The 19,519-nt window shown below is 34.1% G+C and overlaps 1 protein-coding gene across 4 annotated transcripts in view; it reads left to right on the forward strand.

Annotated features, from left to right (window-relative positions):
* LOC149540067 (Galactose oxidase/kelch repeat superfamily protein) overlaps positions 1-19,519 on the forward strand; it is a 289,836-nt gene that overhangs the window by 195,998 nt on the left and 74,319 nt on the right. For all 4 annotated transcript variants that reach the window (XR_016356343.1, XM_089801257.1, XM_089801256.1 and 1 more), the window contains one exon: positions 16,337-16,489. Coding sequence is in view for 3 of the 4 variants with exons in the window: in XM_089801257.1 (XP_089657383.1) it covers positions 16,337-16,489 (153 nt within the window). In the remaining variant the exon portion in view is untranslated. The remainder of the gene's footprint in view (positions 1-16,336; positions 16,490-19,519) is intronic.

A 19,519-nucleotide genomic window follows, 5' to 3' on the forward strand; every position in this document is an offset into this window, starting at 1 on the left:
TTACCAATGCTTCTCCCCTTCATCTTCTCCTGCAATCACTCGTGCAACATTTTCCACGATAGTAACAAGTTCCATGATAAATCCATATTAACATTTAATGTAGATAAGGAATTTAATTATTAACCATAATTCCGAAATCAAGCAATTGCTAATCATCACATGACAAACGATGGATAACGACCATCATCATTAAACAGTTAACATAATGAATACAACAGATATATTTAACCACTCTTTTCACATGATAATGAAAGAAAATCCATCCAATTCAACGACTATAAATAAATTTAAATTAGGTCAAATTTTGGGATGTAACATACCCTCCCCCTTAAGTTTTTCATTGTCCCCGATGAATGTCACAACAAAATTTAAAATTGATATCTATTCAGACCATGAAAAGAACTAAATAGTAAAAGTTCAGGCTCTAGCTCTGGAGAAAAGATGAGAGTATTTTTTTCGTGATAATCTTCCCAAGTAGCATTATCCACTGCATACTGATCCCACTGGACCTTGCATTGAGTCACATTTGGATTTCATAAGCGTAGCTTACGCACCTCAAGTATTCTAAGTGGTTCTATTTCCACCACCCCTGGTTTTCGTACCTGCAATAGGTTCCAATCAATTATATGATCATGATGAGTTATGTATTTCTTAAGGTATGACATATGGAAGACGTCATGCATCCTTGCAAGAGTTGATGGTAGGGCAATTCTGTAGGATACTGAGTTCATAATTTCCAATATTTCAAAGGGTCCTACATACTTTGGAGCCAAGTTTGCATTCTTACCAAACTTGATGGTACTCTTCTGAGGTTTTACTCTTAATAACACCTTTTCTCCCAGTGAGAATTCTCTAGGTGTTCTTTTTGCATCTACATAACTTTTTTGTCTATCATTGGCTTCTTTCAATCTCTAAGGAATTTGGATTACCTATTCTTCCATTTCCTTAAGCATTTCAGGTCCAACAATAATTCTATCCTCCAATCAATTCTAGCTCACAGGAGTTCTACATTTGTAGCCATATAGAGCCTCAAAGGGGGCCATTTTAATGGTGGATTGATAAGAATTGTTATAAGCAAATTCTACCAAGGGTAATTACGTTTCCCACTAGTATTGCCAATCCATACAGTAAACTCTTAAAAGATCTTCTAAAACTTGGTTTACTCTTTCTGTTTGACCATTAGTCTCGGGATGATAAGTTGAACTGATGTTTAGCTTAGTCTCTAATGCTGAAAATAATGTTTGCCAAAATCTGGAAGTTATCCTAGCATGCCTATTTGAGATAATTTTCTTTGGAACTCCATTTAATCTGAAAATCTCCTTTATGAATTTATGAGCAATTTCTAGTGCTCCGTCGGTTAGATTTCTTGGTATAAAATGAGCAACTTTTGTCAATCTATCTACTACTACTAGAATGGCGTTGTGTCTATTCCGTGTCATAGGTAACCTTTGTACAAAATCCATAGAAATTATTTGCCATTTCCATTCTAGTATCTCTATCTCATTTGGGTGCAAAAGGCTAGCTGGGTAACAATGTTCTGCCTTTACTCTTTGGCATTCCAAGCATCCTGCCACAAATTTTGTTATTTCCCTTTTCATTCATTTCAAAAAATATAAAGGTTTTATATATGATAGCATTTTAGTCACTCCAGGTTGTCCTGAATATGGAGCTGAATGGGTTTCTTCCAGAATCATTCTCCAAAGTTCAGTTTTGTTTGGTATATAAATTCTGTCATGATATCTTAACAATCCATCCTCCTCTATCCCAATTTCTGAATACCTGGGATCCAGTGGGTCTCTAATGAGAGCTTGACTGATCTCTGCATAAAATTCATCATGCTCTAGATGTTGTAAAATTTGATCTTTTAATCTGAAATTTATAATAACCATTGTGGAAATGTGTCTCCTTCTGCTTAAGGCATTTGCCACTTTGTTTTCCTTGCCTTTAATGTAATTAATGTCAAACTCATAGTCTGCTAAAAATTCCAGCCATCTCCTTTATCTAGCATTAAGGTTGGGTTGAGTAAAAATGTATTTTAGGTTGTGGTGGTCGGATCGAAGATCAAAAGGTTTCCCAATTAAGTAATGTCTCCACATTTGGAGAGCATGTACAATAGCTGCTAATTCTAGATCATGAGGGGCGTAATTCTGCTCGTAATTCTTCAATTTCCTAGACTCGTATGCAATCACCTACTCATCTTGCATTAGCACACCTCCTACTCCTTCCCCTGATGCATCAGTTATGACGACGAATTTCTTTTGTGGGTCAGGTACTCTTAGTATGGGTGTTGTAGTTAACTTTTCTTTCAAACCTTCAAAAGTTGATTGACATTTTTCAATCAATACAAACTTCCTTCCCTTTCTCTGAAGTGATGTGATCGGATAAGCTATTTTGGAGAAATTTCTGATAAACTTCCTATAGAACCCTACCAATCCCATGAAACTTCTAACTTCTGTCACATTTTTAGGTATAGGTCATTCCTTAATTGCCTTGATTTTTTACAGATCTATAGCTATTCCCTGAGCTGATATAATGTGTCCTAAATACTAGATTTCCTTTTGATAGAAAGTTCACTTAGACAATTTTCCGTATAATTTATGTTCTCTTAGTCTTTGCAAAACCTTTTTTAGATGTTCTTGATGTTCCTTCTCATTTTTCGAATAAATTAGGATGTCTATAAACTTGTACAAATTTATCTAAATCCTAAAATATGCTATTCATCAAATTCGTAAAAGCTACCAGTGCATTGGTTAACTTGAAAGGTAAAACTATGAATTCATAATGCCTATACCTAGTTCTGAATGCAGATTTGTGAATATCTTCATTCTTAATACAAAGCTGGTGATATCCTGACCTCAAATCAATCTTTGAAAATACTGTAGCGCCTTTCATTTGATCAAAGATGTCGTCAATTCTAGGAAGTGGGTATTGGTTCTTGATAGTAACCTTATTGAGCATTTTGCAATCTATGCATAATCTCATAGTTTCGTCCTTCTTCCTAACAAACAATACTGGGGCTCTCCATGGTGAAACATTGGACCAAATCAATTTCTTATTTAACATATCCTGCAATTGCATTTGCAACTCCATTAGTTTTGTGGTGGTCATTCGATAAGGTGCTTGAGAGATGGGTTCTGCTCTTGGTAACAAATCTATTGTAAAATCAAAGACTCGAGATGGAGGTAAACTAGGGAGTTCTTAAGGAAACACATCCTAATAATTCTTTAGATAGGGATACTTTTCTTCGAAAGATTCCTTTAATTTTTCTTTGATTTCCCCATCTTCAAAAATGTAGTCATCTCCATAAGTGGTGTTTATAGGATCTCTCATATCTTCAACTCTTACTGCAAAAATCTCGCAGCCTTTTCTTCCACATTTCTTGAGTTGCATGGCGGATATCTGTTTTGATTTAATTTCATGTTTAATCCCTTTAATACTTGGAAGTTTGCCTTGGTCATCCAAAAAATTTACAAGTTTAGCAAGACAATCAACCTTGGCCTTATGCTCACTGAGGCAATTAATGCCTATAATAATATCGTAAGAACCAAGAGGTGCTACATACAAATTCAATTCAGTGGAGAAATTTGGAAAATCGACTCGAGCCTCAAACAAACACTGCTTTACCTTAGCCCTTGACTGGGTTGCATACTCAATTGTCCATGGTTTTGCCATAAAACTAGATCTCTTTGGAAACCTACTTAATAATCTAGGTGATATAAAACATTCAGAAGCTGTAGTATCAATTAAGATGGTAACAGGATTCCTGTATAGCTTACCCGGAGTTTCGATCAGGCCTATCTATTGTTCTGCTTGTTGATTGTCAAGGGCTGGATGAATCCTTTGCTGATAAACATGTTGCTGTTGTGGAAGGGGTGGTCGGTGTGGCTGATTGGTATTGATCTTAACAGGGCATTTATTAGCATTATGATCTCCACAAATGAAACATCCTGAAGGTGGCCCTTTCTTTTCACTGCCCTTATTATTCTTATTTGTATTGAAATTACTTATAAAATCCTTGATTCCATTCCCTTTTGTTTCTAGTTTGCTAAATTTATAATCCTTAAATTGTTTTTTTTGAGATCCAGTATCTATACTTTCTATATTCTAGTTTGTTTTTCTTTTATTATCCCGCATGGAGTCATCTTTTTAGATTCTTATATTCTTGTTTGACAACCTTTTCTAGAGCTTCTTCCATGGTTCGAGGAGTGAGAACATCAACTGCTACTATTTTATCATTCAGTCCCATGATGAATTTTCTCATTTTCAGGTTCCTATCTTGTTGGTATGGTGGTACATACTTCAGTAATCAAGTGAATTTCTCCTAGTACTTGTGTACAGTCATATCTCCTTGCTTAAGATTTTGGAAATCCAACAACTATTGGTCATAAAAGGTTTGGGGTAACCAATGGCTCCTAAAAATGGTTACAAATTTTTCCCAGGTAATCTCAGTGGTTTTAATGTTTAGCTCATCCTTAGTGTTTCCCCACCATATAGCAGCTTCTCCAGTAAAATGATATATTCCCCAAATTGCTTTTGAGGTTTCTGAAAAATTTCTAATTTCAAAGTATTGTTCCATTTCATTTAACCATGCCTCTGCATCCTCTCCGGATTCAGAATCAACAAATTTGGGTGGTTTGATCTTCTTAATATCTGGGGACAAATCACTCATTATTTCTTGTTTCTTTTGTTTTTTGGTTTGAGTGGGTGAAGCTTGAGAGGTTTTCTTGTTGTGTTCAGAAACTTTTGTCTCTGTATTGGGAGGAGGCAAGGATTGCATTTCCTCTTGGTCCTGCCCCATCTAGGCTGCCATCTCATTCATTCTTTTTTCCATATTATCCAACTTCAATTGTGTTTCTTGCAAAATCTGAAGTAATAAATTAGTGGATGATTGTGTGTTATTTTCATGGACCATGTCATGACCTGCAACATTTGCATTGCTTCTCATTTTGTTTGTTTACTGGTTTAACCTAGAAATTGCAAGATTCTTATGTCAATTTGTTGTGTGTGTGTATATATATATATATATATATATATATATATATATATATATATATATATATATATATATATATATATATATATATATATATATATATATATATTTTAAGCATGCCTTCAATAAATTAAAAAGAGTTTGTGAGTTTGTGAGTGGATATAACACATGAATAAACCAATTTATTTAATCAACTTTAATACTTCTGCACTGCATTTATAGCAGCCTTTATTTACAAAAAATTTCTCTTCTGAGGATGTTTACATCATGAAATCTAAATTTTGCTTCGTAGCATTCAATTCTGATTCAGATTTGTACATATCCCGTACCATCCAAGATCTATGGAAGTGCATAAGAGAATTGTCCTGACGAGTGTTTCAGTTTTGAATAAGTTTGTTTCTATATGTTGCTTTACTAGCAGGAGTCCACTTGACTCTTTCCTTCTTCATTAGTTGCAAAGCCTATTTTAGGTTTTAATTGTCTTGAGGCATGGAACAAGTGTAATCGAAGTTTGGCATGTTCTTAATCAAGTACAAGAAGATGGGATATGGTGCCGCCTTGCGAGTTGTTTTACATACTTGCATCCTGTACATTTATTCTAATAATTTTCAGGTTTACTAGAAAGTAATGTGCCCTAGGCTCAGTGTCGAACCTAGCACTTTGATACCATATGTAACAAATGGATTTTCATAACAAATTAAAGGTGATCTAGAAAGAGTTTTCATCAACTAATTGTTGAAACAAAATATCTTGAATTCTTTTTCATGAGACATTAACTGATTTTTAACTACCAAAGACTAACTGAAATAACAAAACCAAACTGAAATAACTGTACTAACGTTCAACTGAAATAACTCTAATAATGATTAACTGAAATAACTATAATAACAATCCACTGAAATAACTGTAATAATGATTAATTGAAATAACTGTAATAACGATCAATTGAAATAACTGTAACAATGATCAACTGAAATAACGATTTTCTATCTTTCCTTGCATACAACTAAAGTAAATGCATAACATGAAATAGAAAGAGGAACATGCGAGAAGTAACTGGCGAGTCTTTAATTGGTTGTGCAAGCCCCAACTTTCGGTAAGAGGAGAAATATTGACTTAGGCTTAACCTCCCAACCTTAGACCATATTCATCCCCACACAATCTATTGAATAGAAAGGTCCTCCCTACCTCAGGATCAAGCTTGGGATAATTTAGTCCAGCCACCCGAGCATTCCGGTGTTTAGAATTCCGCACTGTTATGGACAGACATGTCTGAATAATTGACACTATTGACATCAAGTGATCATAGATGGCAAACATGCCTTTAACGACCTTGGCCAAGGCTTTCGGATGGGTTCAATGCCCTGATCACCGCTGCTTGACTTGACAACAGGGGAACAATAAGTATGAACATGCATAAGCTATTAATGATTTAAAATAATTTAGAATTGTTATGTCATGACTAACTTTTATTTCCGTGTTATTGCAGATTTCCACCTCACCTCTTCACCTTTTCCATGGCTATTTAGCCGGTGAGTCCCAAGTGTTTGAAACTCAGACCGATCGACTTTGTCTATTGATCCTCAACTTGATATAAGAACATTACATGTTTTCAACATATCACATATTTGTGACCTGAGAAAGATAATTCTTTGCAAAATAAATACCATGACATTCGGCAGTAAAATAAAGATGTGAAGTCATATCATGAATAATTGGTATTGACTTATCATGAGAAGTTCTAACTTAAGGAGGAACTATTTGATGATATCAAACAAGGATGATGTATGGCATTTCAAGAACTATAGCTTACTGTTGTAAATACAATGTAGTGATATGTCATAAAAAGAATATATTATAAACCGATTGGATATGGTAAGTCAACCACATAATCTGGTAAGTTTTGAAGTATTGGAGCCTTGGTTGGACACTAATATTTAGTCCCTTCACGGAATTAACTTCAGGCACAGCTCTCAGTGTGATTACCAATCACGTCTTAAGCAAAATATTAATGAAATGGCAAAATCATTGGGTGGAATAATGCAGAGAGTTATCAGGTGGAATAATGTAGAGATATCGGGTAGAATAATGATGTCAATGGTCTCTCACAACTTCATAATATAAAGAAGTATTTGAAAACCTTTTGGCTTCCAAGAAGCCATAACTTAAAAGAAAGAACATGACAAATGTGCTTTATCTGTTACTAGTAAGAATTTGAATAAATATGGAAAAAGATTTGAAGGTTATAAATCAAGGGTAATTACGATATATTAATCTCTTGCACGTAGATGTATTTATGAGATGGCATCGTATTATTTATTTTATAAAAATAATATTATGGTGTCACCTTTATTCCTATATTTATGTGCACGACGCACGTACATAAATATACGTTATAATGATATGGTGGAAAAGTCAATCAAAAACCATTTGAGGTACACATTATTTTTAATTAAAATAATTAAAGTTTTAAATATTTAGTTAGTAGCTCATGCAGGTCCATCGATTGTATCTTGATGTTCGATTTGCTAGGTCCTTACGAAGACTATTAAAGGTAATACCTATCAACCCGATAATTGGATTAAGCTAGTATCCCATTCCGTTGATCCCGTTTAGAAATGCTTCTCCCCTTCATCTTCTCCTGCAATCACCCATGCAACATTTTCCACAATAATAAAAACTTCCATGATAAATCCATATTAACATTTAATATAGATAAGGAATTTAATTATTAACCATAATTCTGAAATCAAGCAACTGCTAATCATCACATGACAAACAATGGATAACGACCATCATCATTAAACAATTAACATAATGAATACAACGGATATATTCAACCACTCTTTTCACATGATTATGAAAGAAAATCCATCCAATTCAATGGCTATAAATGAATTTAAATTAGGTCAAAATTTGGGATGTAACAAGCACTATGTCTTCTAATATGGTATGGCGATATTTATCTATTTTAATATTAGTTGCTGACCTTTGGTGCTGCAGGGCTTGGTAAGAACATTGATTTCACTACTAGTAGCAGCAACAAAGGTTGTTAGATTGATTTTACAGGTTACTTCTGAAGGGCATGTTTGTGGAAGCATAGGAGGCCAAAAGGATATCATTAGAGGGCTCTAAGCAGTAGGATTAAACAATTGAAGATAAACAGTTAGTGTCATAATATATTATACATCAATGCATATAGAAGGGGTGATTTGTATATATGTAAAGGATTGACATACTCTATATATAATTCCTTGAATGTCATCCATACAATATGGATAAGTTGTTGTAAATCAAGCCAAACAATATATAATGGTTTGATGAATCGTATAGGTCTCCTCTTCATTTGTACATGAGTATCCCTTTTCCTTCTCTGCTAACCCACATAATAATACATAGTTGTAAATTTCTAAATGTCTATAATCATGTCTTTCTAAGTCCTTGGTGACATTGGGAGTTTTTCTTCCCTCTGTTCTTTTCCTTTCAGTGCTCGCATTGAATGGGGGTGAACATTATTATTTTACTAATAAAAAATCGTAAATGGCCTCAACTGATTGCCTATCAAACAAACAAATAAATATATTATTTATTTATTTATTATTAAATCCCATTTTAGAAAGGGGACATTACATACTTTTTTGAGATATCTATTGTCATGGAGCACTAGTCATACTGGGTCTTTTACAATAATCACATCCTTCAATTATGACTAATATCTTCTTATGATTATGTTGATTATGGCTTTGATTATAAAATATAATCACTATCCATGCTTTTCTCTTAAGTCAATAGGCTTAATGATTTTTATCCAACATGTCATTCAATTGTTCTTGCATATCGTTTAGTTGTCTGCCACCAATTCTTATAAACATTGTTTTTAATCATAATTGATCAATTAGACGATGTTTCACCTCCTTGCTTGAGTCGACAATATAGTCAGCAGTAATATAATTGTTGACTATGGTCTGTAATTGTACATTGGTCCTATTCTCACCCTAATAAACCATTGCCTTCTCTAAGACGTTATTATCTTTGGTTGATTCAATTACTTGATGATGCTTGGCACGTTTGATACTCTATACATTGTCATAGTTACAGTCCTCATAGCCTTGACCTTTGCGCATCATTTTAGATGTTATCTATACCTCGTACTGATCAGACGTAAGTCATGCCCTGTCATGATACCCACATGTTCTATTTATATGAAGTGGGTTTTCATTCAACCCTTGCTTATATCTACTTTATGACATTGCTGATGAAAATTCTCCACTCATGTTTCTTGGGTAAGACATCCCATTTAAGTACTTAGTGCTTCAGTCGTTGTGCCGACGGTGGACTTGATTCATGCCTTCACCAATAGACATCCTTTGTTTCATAACATATAAATTGGTTTGACTAGATAAATCTCAATAATGGATCACATATTGTCTTTTCTTCTTCTACATAAGGGTTTTCTTAATTGACTGTATATATTACTATGAGGTGTTCATTATTCATCGTTTGCATTTGAATCAAGGCACATCGAGTCCCATCATTGGTTGATGTTGACAAAATATTCTTCCTTTGACCACTTCTTATGATCAATGTAAGATACATACATCGGGGATTTTGTGTATAAGTTTATGCTTGTGAAAATAAAGATTTAAACTTATTAAATTGTTTATAGAGTAGCAATCTCTAGGCCTATAATGGGTGTTACATCTCAATTTTTGACCTAATTTAAAATATAGCTATTGAGGTTCACATGAAGTCAATTGATAGTTAATTTGGTTATAATCCATGAAATGGTAAGATAGTTAGTCGTTATAATTTCAAAATGAAGATAACAAGTTAGTTGATCACTTGTCACGAACTCATGGAATTGAGAAGATGGTTAACCGTCGTGATTAATTATGATAATATAATTTAACTGTGGAGAATTTCCTTATAGGAAGCATGTCGAAGGGGTGGAAGCATTGTCAGAAAAGAATTAGGTAGGAGCATCACCATCATTGGGCAGATGGGTTGAGGACCTAGCAACTTGAAACAGGATACATCTGTGGGACCAGCATGAGCTATTAAGGAAATAATATAATAAAAACATAAAATAAAATAAATTAAAATATAATGCATACCTTTAGAGATTGTTTATTAAATTTTATTTTATCATTATAATAAACACTTAAATATGAACACATAAATATAAAAATGAAATGGTACCAATAAATTATAATAATATAATTTAATGATGTCACCTCACCATTATACTTATGTGAACGTATATAAGAACGTATTATAATAATAAAATAAAGTTTATAACTCTTCAACTCCTCCTTAATTCTTTTCCCTCTTTATTTCTCTTCCTTTCAAATCAAATTAATGGTTGTATTCGAATGGGCAAGTAATCTTTTTTGTAACCGGCGGAAGCCAAAGAGTCTATTTAAGACCTTTTCATATCAAGAGTTGAGTGAGATAGGGGGACACAAGAACTTCCATTTCCGCATTCGTCCTTGCTTAATCCGATTTTTTTTCATAATTGGTACCCTGCTATAAGTCCATTGTATATCCGTAAGACCTTTTTCATTGTATATCAGTGCTGATGTATTCTGCCATATGCACCCTTCCTTGTTAAGGATGGATATATATAATTGTGGTTACGCCTGAAGGAAACCAAAGAAGTACAGATACAAATTTGTATAGCAAGATTTAGACACCCGACTTCCAGATATTTCATGTGTCAATTTCACTGTAATTACAATCTGCACTTTCCAATCTTAAGCAGCGTCAATCTATATTATGCCATATGTGCTCTGCTCACTTTGACAGATAAAGTATTTTGCTCTTTGGAAACATCTGCAACATCTAAGGAAGGGCGAATTTCAAATCAGTTGCAAGGCTTCAAACAGATTTAAATATACATCAGGTCATGTGTCTTACATTCTCTGCTAAGTCTAAGTCTGATTGTAGTTGGCTTTTCCTTTTCTTTTTGCTGAATAATATATCAAAGAAGTAATGCTAGTCATAGTTCAGATTACCACTGATTATATTAACGCTGCTGTACAGTATAAGTAAAAAGGCTGAGATTAAATGTGTATTCAAGAGCATAACTCCCTTCTATCCACCCTTAGTTGGATTTACATGCAGACTGGGATAATCTTTGGTATCTTGCTATTACTTTTCCCTATAATACATTGAGATCTTTTCTGATTTATAACGAGTATCTTTGAGATTAACTCATTTATGAATTTCAATGATAGAAACTTAATTGAATTGCGTGAATCAACATTAATGCATGTGTTATCATAAAACATCTTCAGAGTGTTGTAACACCGAGGAATTCACCAGCAAATAAGCCATTGAAATGGTGAAGCGTTGGAGTTAACCTGCAAGAACCTAGAATGAAATCAGATATGATATAACAATGTTTATCAATATTAATATGAATTATTTATTAGCTCATGAGTGATCTTGTTATGTAATCTCTTGTTGTCAAGTCGAGGAGTATGGTTAGATACCAGTTTGCTCAGTGATGACAAGATGGTCCTTGTCTATTCCGGGTAGGGAGGGCCTTTCTCATTAGAGATTGTGTGGGGAAAAAGTTGAGGCCCGAGGTTGGGTGGTTAAGCCCTTGACAATGTTTCACCTCTTCCCAAGTTGTCGAATGTGCAACAGACAAAGATGAGCTATACATTCAATTGTTTGTCGGAAATAGGCAATATCATTTTTATGATGTATATGCAAGAAGGTAAGATTAATTTAATTCATCATTACAGTTATTTTACACTCGAATGTGAGAGATAGATTATGAATTGTTTTTCTTTTATATGAATATCGAATATAAGTATATTTCCTAATCTTAAGTTACTGTCACAATTAAGTAATCGGAAGGAAAGGAATCTGAAGCTCTATTTGATTGAGAGATAACTGGAACCCTAAATGATATAGTGGTATCGGGAGCCCTAATTGAATCCGTGGTATCAGAAGCCCTATTTGAATCAGTGGTATTGGAAGCCCTAAGTGATACAACGGTATTAGAAGCCCTAAAAGATTCCAATGGTAATCGATGCCCTAATGAATATAGTGGTAAGTGATGCCCTAATTTTCTATAGTGGTATTTAATGATAATCATCAATTGATTTTAATTTAACAATTTTGGATGGAAGTCATTTCGTGATATTGTTATAGAAGTATTTGTGGACTAACCCGGGTGGTTGCAGAAGCATCCCTAGTTTTGATTTCGATCTCAGTTTCTATGGTATGTGGATTTCAATTTCTGTAGTAATTTCATTTGATGGTGTTTCAAGTTTTTAGTTAAGAAATTTTGTTTAACTAATTTTAATTGTCAATCCCTTTCATATGAACGAAACTAATTAAACTGTCTTCCCATGAAAATGAAGTTATAATTGTATTTCTTTAAGTATGTTAGTTGTTAATTGTTATTTAAGACCTAGGAAACCGGGATGTTACAATGGACCATGAGCCCAAGTTAGACCAGATTGGCACTTGGGGTCTACTGCAGGAAGATTGGTAAATATAGATTTGTTGGCCTTCTTTACAATCATGACATGAGCATGAGCCTTCTTAAGCTATTTCACATGGGTTCATTTCTTTTAGCATCCAAGTAGACCTTTTTTGTGATAGATATGATCTTTTTATCTCTCAACACTTTCAAATTTTTCTAGTTTGCTGATTCAATGTAGAGAAAAATAGTGCCTTACAGAGTTGACCAACCTTTACTAAGTGATATTTATTTTTGAGATGACATTCATGTAAAAGTGAATGATCTTGAGATAATTGTAGGTTTCACAAGCTCAAAATTCAACTTTATTATCCCATCTAGCCCCTTTCTCTTCAAGTGTTGTCTAGGAAGTAATTTGAAAAATCGACAGAGAAGAGGCGAGAGGACTGGGCTTATTTCTTTTGACAACCCAAGCCATTGACTTGTGTTTTGTCCTTGTTTTTATGGACTTTTTATATGTTACGTTTTCTATGGAATTGTTTTCCTTCCGGGTGAAAGAATTTGAATTGTATGTATTGCAATTTTGAAACAAATGCATATAAGATTTAGAGTCTTCAAATCTTTAATTACGGATTCCTTATTGTGAACTTGGCTTTGGAGGTGCCAATTTTGTGTTTTTAGCCATAGTAGTTGATCTTGGAACTCAACTTCCATCTTTTCGAGGACTAAGGCATGGTCAAGAAGGGCAGCCCCAATTATGCAAATGATACAACCTGAGTTACCACATTCGCTTGGTAAAGGCCAAAGTCGAAAGTTTGTTCACACTAAAGTTGGATAGGATGCAAATTCGGTCAAAAGTTGGCATCAAACTGGGTAATTTGGTCCCAATGGCACCACAGAATCCTTTTCATGGCACCACATGTTCTTCTTATCTCAAAGGCATATTGCCAACACCTCTATATAAGCCAGCATGAATAATAATATGCACAATATTTGTTTCGGTACTTGCATAAAACATATGAAACACAGAATCTTAAAGTGGAATATAAATACAGATTACTTGCACTGATCACAATGACAGCTTATGATTTTTACAACAATATTATCAACATACAATCCTTATGCTTGCAACATAACAAGGAATAATGAATGCATAACCTGCTATAAGAGATGTGCTGCCTTGTGCGTTTAGAGATCACTGTTCTCCTCTGGCAGGAAGAAATGATAACTTTGTAAAAATCAATGCAAGGAAGTCTTGGCAGGTCTTAGGCTATACGCTAGGCTCTTGAAGGAATACAAAGCTTGCTCTCAATGAATTATGTTGTTATCACAGTCCTTGGCTTATTGCCGTGAGGGAGAATGAAATCGCTGAGCATAAAGGAAGCTTGGTAAAAGAATGCTCACATAGCCTTGGCGAGAGCATAAATAAACAAGCTGCAAACACATGCTCAGTTACAAGAAAGGCCGAGGTGGTGGACATAAGGCTAGGTATCAGCTCCATAAAGAAATTATATTTCCAATCGATTCAAATGAGTAACTCCATCAATTGAAATATTTGAAAAATAAAAGCCTGATGCAAAGATGGGCAATCACTCAAAACAATAAGGAGCAAATATTAAAGATAATTATAAATGTTCTCCCTCCAAATGATTTTAAAATATATATTGGCAACATGGTATCTGTGCCACCTCTATCTGTACATATATGTGCATAAATTTAATTATATATTTCTTTTCTATCATTATATTGATTTACGCATGCTCGCACACACGCACACACACATGTAAGTGCAAGTATAGATGTCAAGATAACATGGTGTCAATATATGGAGATATAATCAAGAGACTACACAACGATCTCAGATAGAAAAAGGTAACAATTTATATTATTATTAAAATACTTAATGTTTTTCTTGATATGTGTTACAAATTGACTGGTTAGCTCATGGTCATCCAAGGTATAATCTTGCTTGCCTAGTCTTTAAATCCTTAGCCAAGATGGTTAGATGTCTATTATGGACTTTTGGTGCCCCAATTCCTAGCTCGTGTTTAGCAATACTTCCCCCCTTCACTGTGTTCTGCAACCAAGAAGAATTTCCACGATAATAACATATTCCTTAATTAAAATCTGAATAACTATAATAAAAATTTATTTTATAATCATCGTAACAGCTAACCACCATCTCAAATAAGCAACTGACTTTTCTAAAAGTAATAAATATTCATTTTCTGTTAAAATTGTAACAAACAACTAATATGTCATCTCTACATGAATTAAAATGAATGACCATATTTCCATTTCACATGATCATAATATTAAACCGATTTACTAGCCAACTGACATTCACATGAATTACATAACAGCTATATGATTATTTAAATTGGCAAAAATTTGGGATGTAACAGTTGATAAGATGTTGATACTTAATATTGATGCTCAATATGATTATTATCAATAGCATAATTAACTATTATTATGTTAATCTCGATCGTGTGTGTGTATCATGCATTATGATAACCATAATAATAACAATCAATTGGAGAATTATATAGAAAAGATAGAGATCAAATAATCTAGGCCAAAAGGCCACTTACACATTTGATTTCATTGATAGGAATAATCTGACTGAAGCTACAAATCATTAACAACAGAGGCCAACATTTTGGAGGCCAAAGATTCTTACTGCCCAGTTGAGGACTAACTCACATCACCTTCAATGTGAAACTGGAAGGTGGAAAATGCAAAAAGAGGTTTGGGAAGAGAGGGTTTGTGCATTTTTTTTTAAGGGGACCGTGGAAACTTTATTTTAGAGTGTAAAGCCTACAATGACATCAGGTACAACTACATAAATGATTTAACAGTAGTCTAATTTCAAGATTTAATTAGGTAAGAGTTGGTCACAAGAATGAGAGGGCTCATTATCAATCGGCAAACTGAACAGCAGGAGATCAGCACTTCACAGTGCAAGTATATCAGCATTTACTGCCTCATAGGCTTTTGCCTTGTTGATGCTAATTCTCCTATTCTAAGAAGTGAGTTTTTATCCATAATGGATCATTTGGAAAGAGCTTACTGAAATATTCACTTTTAGAAGACAATGATAAACGTAATTTGGAAATCTGAAGGGAATTTCTGAAAATGTGGGATGGACTCAGGCCTTCAACATGTAGTCCGCAACCATGGAAGTGACCTCGACTAAATCTGTGATTGCGGAAGTGACCGTGATTGCACAAGGAAATGAAACAGAAATGTTATACAACTTTTCTAGCTTCCAACTCACAAGACTCTTCTAGAGCTAAGGAGAATAATCCAGCATGAACACTTCTCATAAACCAATTAGGAGCCCATGCTAGGAGAGGAAAATGGGAATAAGTTGTAACTTTGGAAAGTAGAATTCCACATTTATAATTTGTGCTTAGAGCATAACCAAACAAGTGCTTTATGCAGCTAATGGAGCAAGGGGTAGATTGCATCCATATGCTCCAGAGTGCTTGCCATATTGTTGAATAATGATGTTGACTTTATTTATATCCATCTTTCCATCCTCTCTTGACTGGCTTAAATGTGTATCAAGTGGCACAGCTCAGATTTCTTAATTTTGTAATTTGCACTGGCATAAGTTTGAGAAATTAGATATCACATGTTGATTGAACTATATTTGAAAAGTGCTTTACTGTGTTTTTCTCAAACTTGCAATGTCAAATAACCGATAGATTGAATTACAGTGTTACACTTATGAAATACTTATATAGCTGCAACTCAGCAATCCTCTGTAGACCATTCGAGTGTGTTTACTTGTTTATTAGTGCAATGCATTGAAAGCATCAGCATGTCAGGAACACTTTGTCTCTTTCAAAACTTCCTAAGGATATCTTACTCATTTACTGCTGCAATGTGTGCCACAGCATCAGTGCAGTGGAAACGTCTCGCTATCAACAATGAACCTCCGCCAGCTCGTGCATATCATTCAATGACTCGCATTGATTCTTGTTTCCTACTGTTTGGGGGTTATGATGGAAAGTCTACTTTTGGTGATATATGGTGGCTTGTACCTGAAGGTATCTTTCGTTTATTTTATTACAATGAAAAAAAAAGTGAACTGCTAATGCCATGCATTTATCTTTTTACTTTATCTAGTAAGTTTCTTGCAACCTGCAGCTTTTAGATTGCAATGTGCCACATGAAATAGTAAGTGAGCCATTAAACTTATCCTTCGGATTCACTTAAACAAGATAATAATGTTCTTAGTTGTGGCCTTAGTTCACCTATCTCAGTACATGATTTAGAATAATGTTGTATTCATTCTTTGAATTCAACATGGTGTCCTTTCTTTGGAATCAACATGTGAAACTGTAGATACTTTTCATTCTGTTTCCATGTCAGTTGCTTTTAACACTGGAAATTAAATGTTTGCAAAAGGTTATCTCATTCTTATTTTAGGAATCTATTCTCTATTGTTTATATGGATCAGTTTAACTTTGCAGTAGAGTTTAGGTAAATGTAAAAATCAGTAAAAGTATTTGTGATTGACTGGTGTGAGGCCAATTCAAATTTTGTTAGACTTGATTAATTATAAGTGCTGAAGTTCTTGAAAGAGATCACGGTAATAATCAAGATCCCACTTTATAAGGTGTGTTGCTGTGCATGTTGACCGCATATTAAATATAAATCAAGGTCACTAGGAGACAGGGAGACTTGGAGGTCTTTGGTATGGGTACTGGTACTAGTATGACAATTTTTCAAAAATAGGAGACCGTGGTGCTTGGAGATAGCAACTTTTTTTTAGTAGTTTAAAGAGTCTAATACTAAATACTAAATAGTAATACTGTAAAATTAAAAGACTAAAGTAAATAATAATAGTAATGTCACATTAATATTGAGTCAAAACTCACATAAACACATTATTGTATCTCATAGTCATACTTGTTTTCTGAATATTGCATATGATCATCATCATATCAGATTGATAATCACTGAGATTATCATTACATATTCAAATTTTAAATTCAAAAAAGTATAGTTTGATGCTAAATTGCGGATATTCAAACAAAAATGAACAAACTTAGTATAGTAAACAAAAACCAGAAATCTATCTGGTACTAGTATGTTGATGGTACTATCATCTACTCCACAAGGTTGTGATTGTCCATCTCAAGGTCCTCAATTATAAATTTATTAAAAAAAACATTAAAATATTTTAAATAATTTAATCATTTAAATTGTCATTGGTCTTAATTTTTGCATTTAAAGACATTAAAATGAGGGCTAAAATACATAAAATAATTTAATATTATATTTTACATTTTTTTTTTATCAGAAGACTTCAGAGAGACTTCACTTTTTGGATTAGGAGATTGGGAGACTTCAGGAGACTTCATGAAGTCTCCAACCTTTTTGGAGGTCCCCAGAGATGCATCTGTCTTTGAGACATGTCTTTTGGGGGGGGACGAGTCTCCTTGTAACCATGATGTAAATCTATGAACTCCCCGAATAGTAAAACTTGACAAGGTGACCATTTGATAACTAAATTCATGAAGGTGGCCAATCATGTTTAAATTGGTTTCCATTGTGTTTCAGAGTATTTGAAGAAAGATAGATAAAACTTTTTAGTTTATTTGGTTAAGTTAGATTAACAACATAAAAATGAAACTTGGACTCAATGTGGACTCAACATGATTGAACCGACTTAGGGCTCGAGAAAACATAAGCAAGACTTGACAAGACACAGTAAAAACTTGGCAGGACTCAACAAAAACCATGTTTTTGAGGAGTTTTGCCATGGGCGAGTCCCAAGTACTTGGGATTTGGCCAAAGGTCACTTGACACAGAACTCACTGGGACTTGATGAATCCTGGTGAGTTCGGTAATCATGATTAACAGTTATGCAAGATTAAATCATTCTGCTTTTGAAATCCATAACTAGACTAAAGTGTTTTAGGGTGAAAGTGAAGCATTTATACCCTAAGTAAGCAATCTTGCCATAAGTAATAGTGAAATTGTCAATATACAAAAAATTCACGAAGTGTGATCTTGTGAAGAAATAGAATCCAATTCTGTCTTGTAGAAGTCAGATAAGATTGAGAGTAATCAATATAAATGTACATAATTAGAATAGTAAGTTAGAGTTAAAACTTCAGTTTTATCATGTTGGCATTCACAAATTCACTGTGATGTTCTAAGAAAGAGCTTGAATGGGCCATACTTACAACCAGTAGGAAAATCCTGGTCAACCTGTTATATGAATGTATCTTATTAGTAATTTGCTACTCATGATACCAAATCTAAAGAATCAAAAAGCCAAGACCGATAGCAGATCAGAGATTCTGAGAGAATATTTTAAAATTCTGAGAACAGATCTGAAATTTAAAGGGTGGTGTCAAAGGGGAGCGCAAATGGTGAAGAACTGTGGCCTCCTTATTTTTTGAATTTTCATGTAGATTCAAGTGTATAGACCGAAGAGCACACGATTATGCTGAGAGATGGGTGAATCAGTATAATCACAAACTTTTATTTTTCACAACTTGAATAGTCAAGGTGGCAACATTTTGAAACTTAATCAAACAAAACTGCAAGACCTAGCAAACTAAGTTACTGATTCTCTTCCCCCACCCCGGATTTGGAACTGAATGCATTCCAGTGAATCCACAACGTGTGATACACTTCCTGGATACCTCTGGGGGCATCCAGACACAGCCAAGTATTTTAAATCAAATATCTTTAATTCTGGTTAAGATCTTGTAATTTAACTCTCTGCCAATAGAAGCAAACTGGTTTGAGTGCACGGTTTAGTTGCAGGGTTCTCAACTTCGAATCTGTTCCTCGCTAGTAGCATTTCATGCTAAAGTCTTATTCCCAAATAGCTCTTTTTTTGTCAGGGCATTTCCAATTCCACGTGCCTGGAATTTATCCTTGTATCATATAATGAGTGGGGTGAAATAGTCTGCAAAAGAGTTGGGAGATATTCACAAAATATCACAGCCTATGATTCAGTTTTGTGGACATCAGATTCTACATCTTTTACTAGTCTAAGTTATTCATCCAAGGAGGAGGAATTATACAACTGTCAGACACATATAAGGTCCATGAAT

This window comes from Cupressus sempervirens, chromosome 9 (genome assembly GCF_028749045.1).
Source record: "Cupressus sempervirens isolate cs-2001-9-10 chromosome 9, ASM2874904v1, whole genome shotgun sequence".
NCBI classification, from domain to species: domain Eukaryota; kingdom Viridiplantae; phylum Streptophyta; class Pinopsida; order Cupressales; family Cupressaceae; genus Cupressus; species Cupressus sempervirens.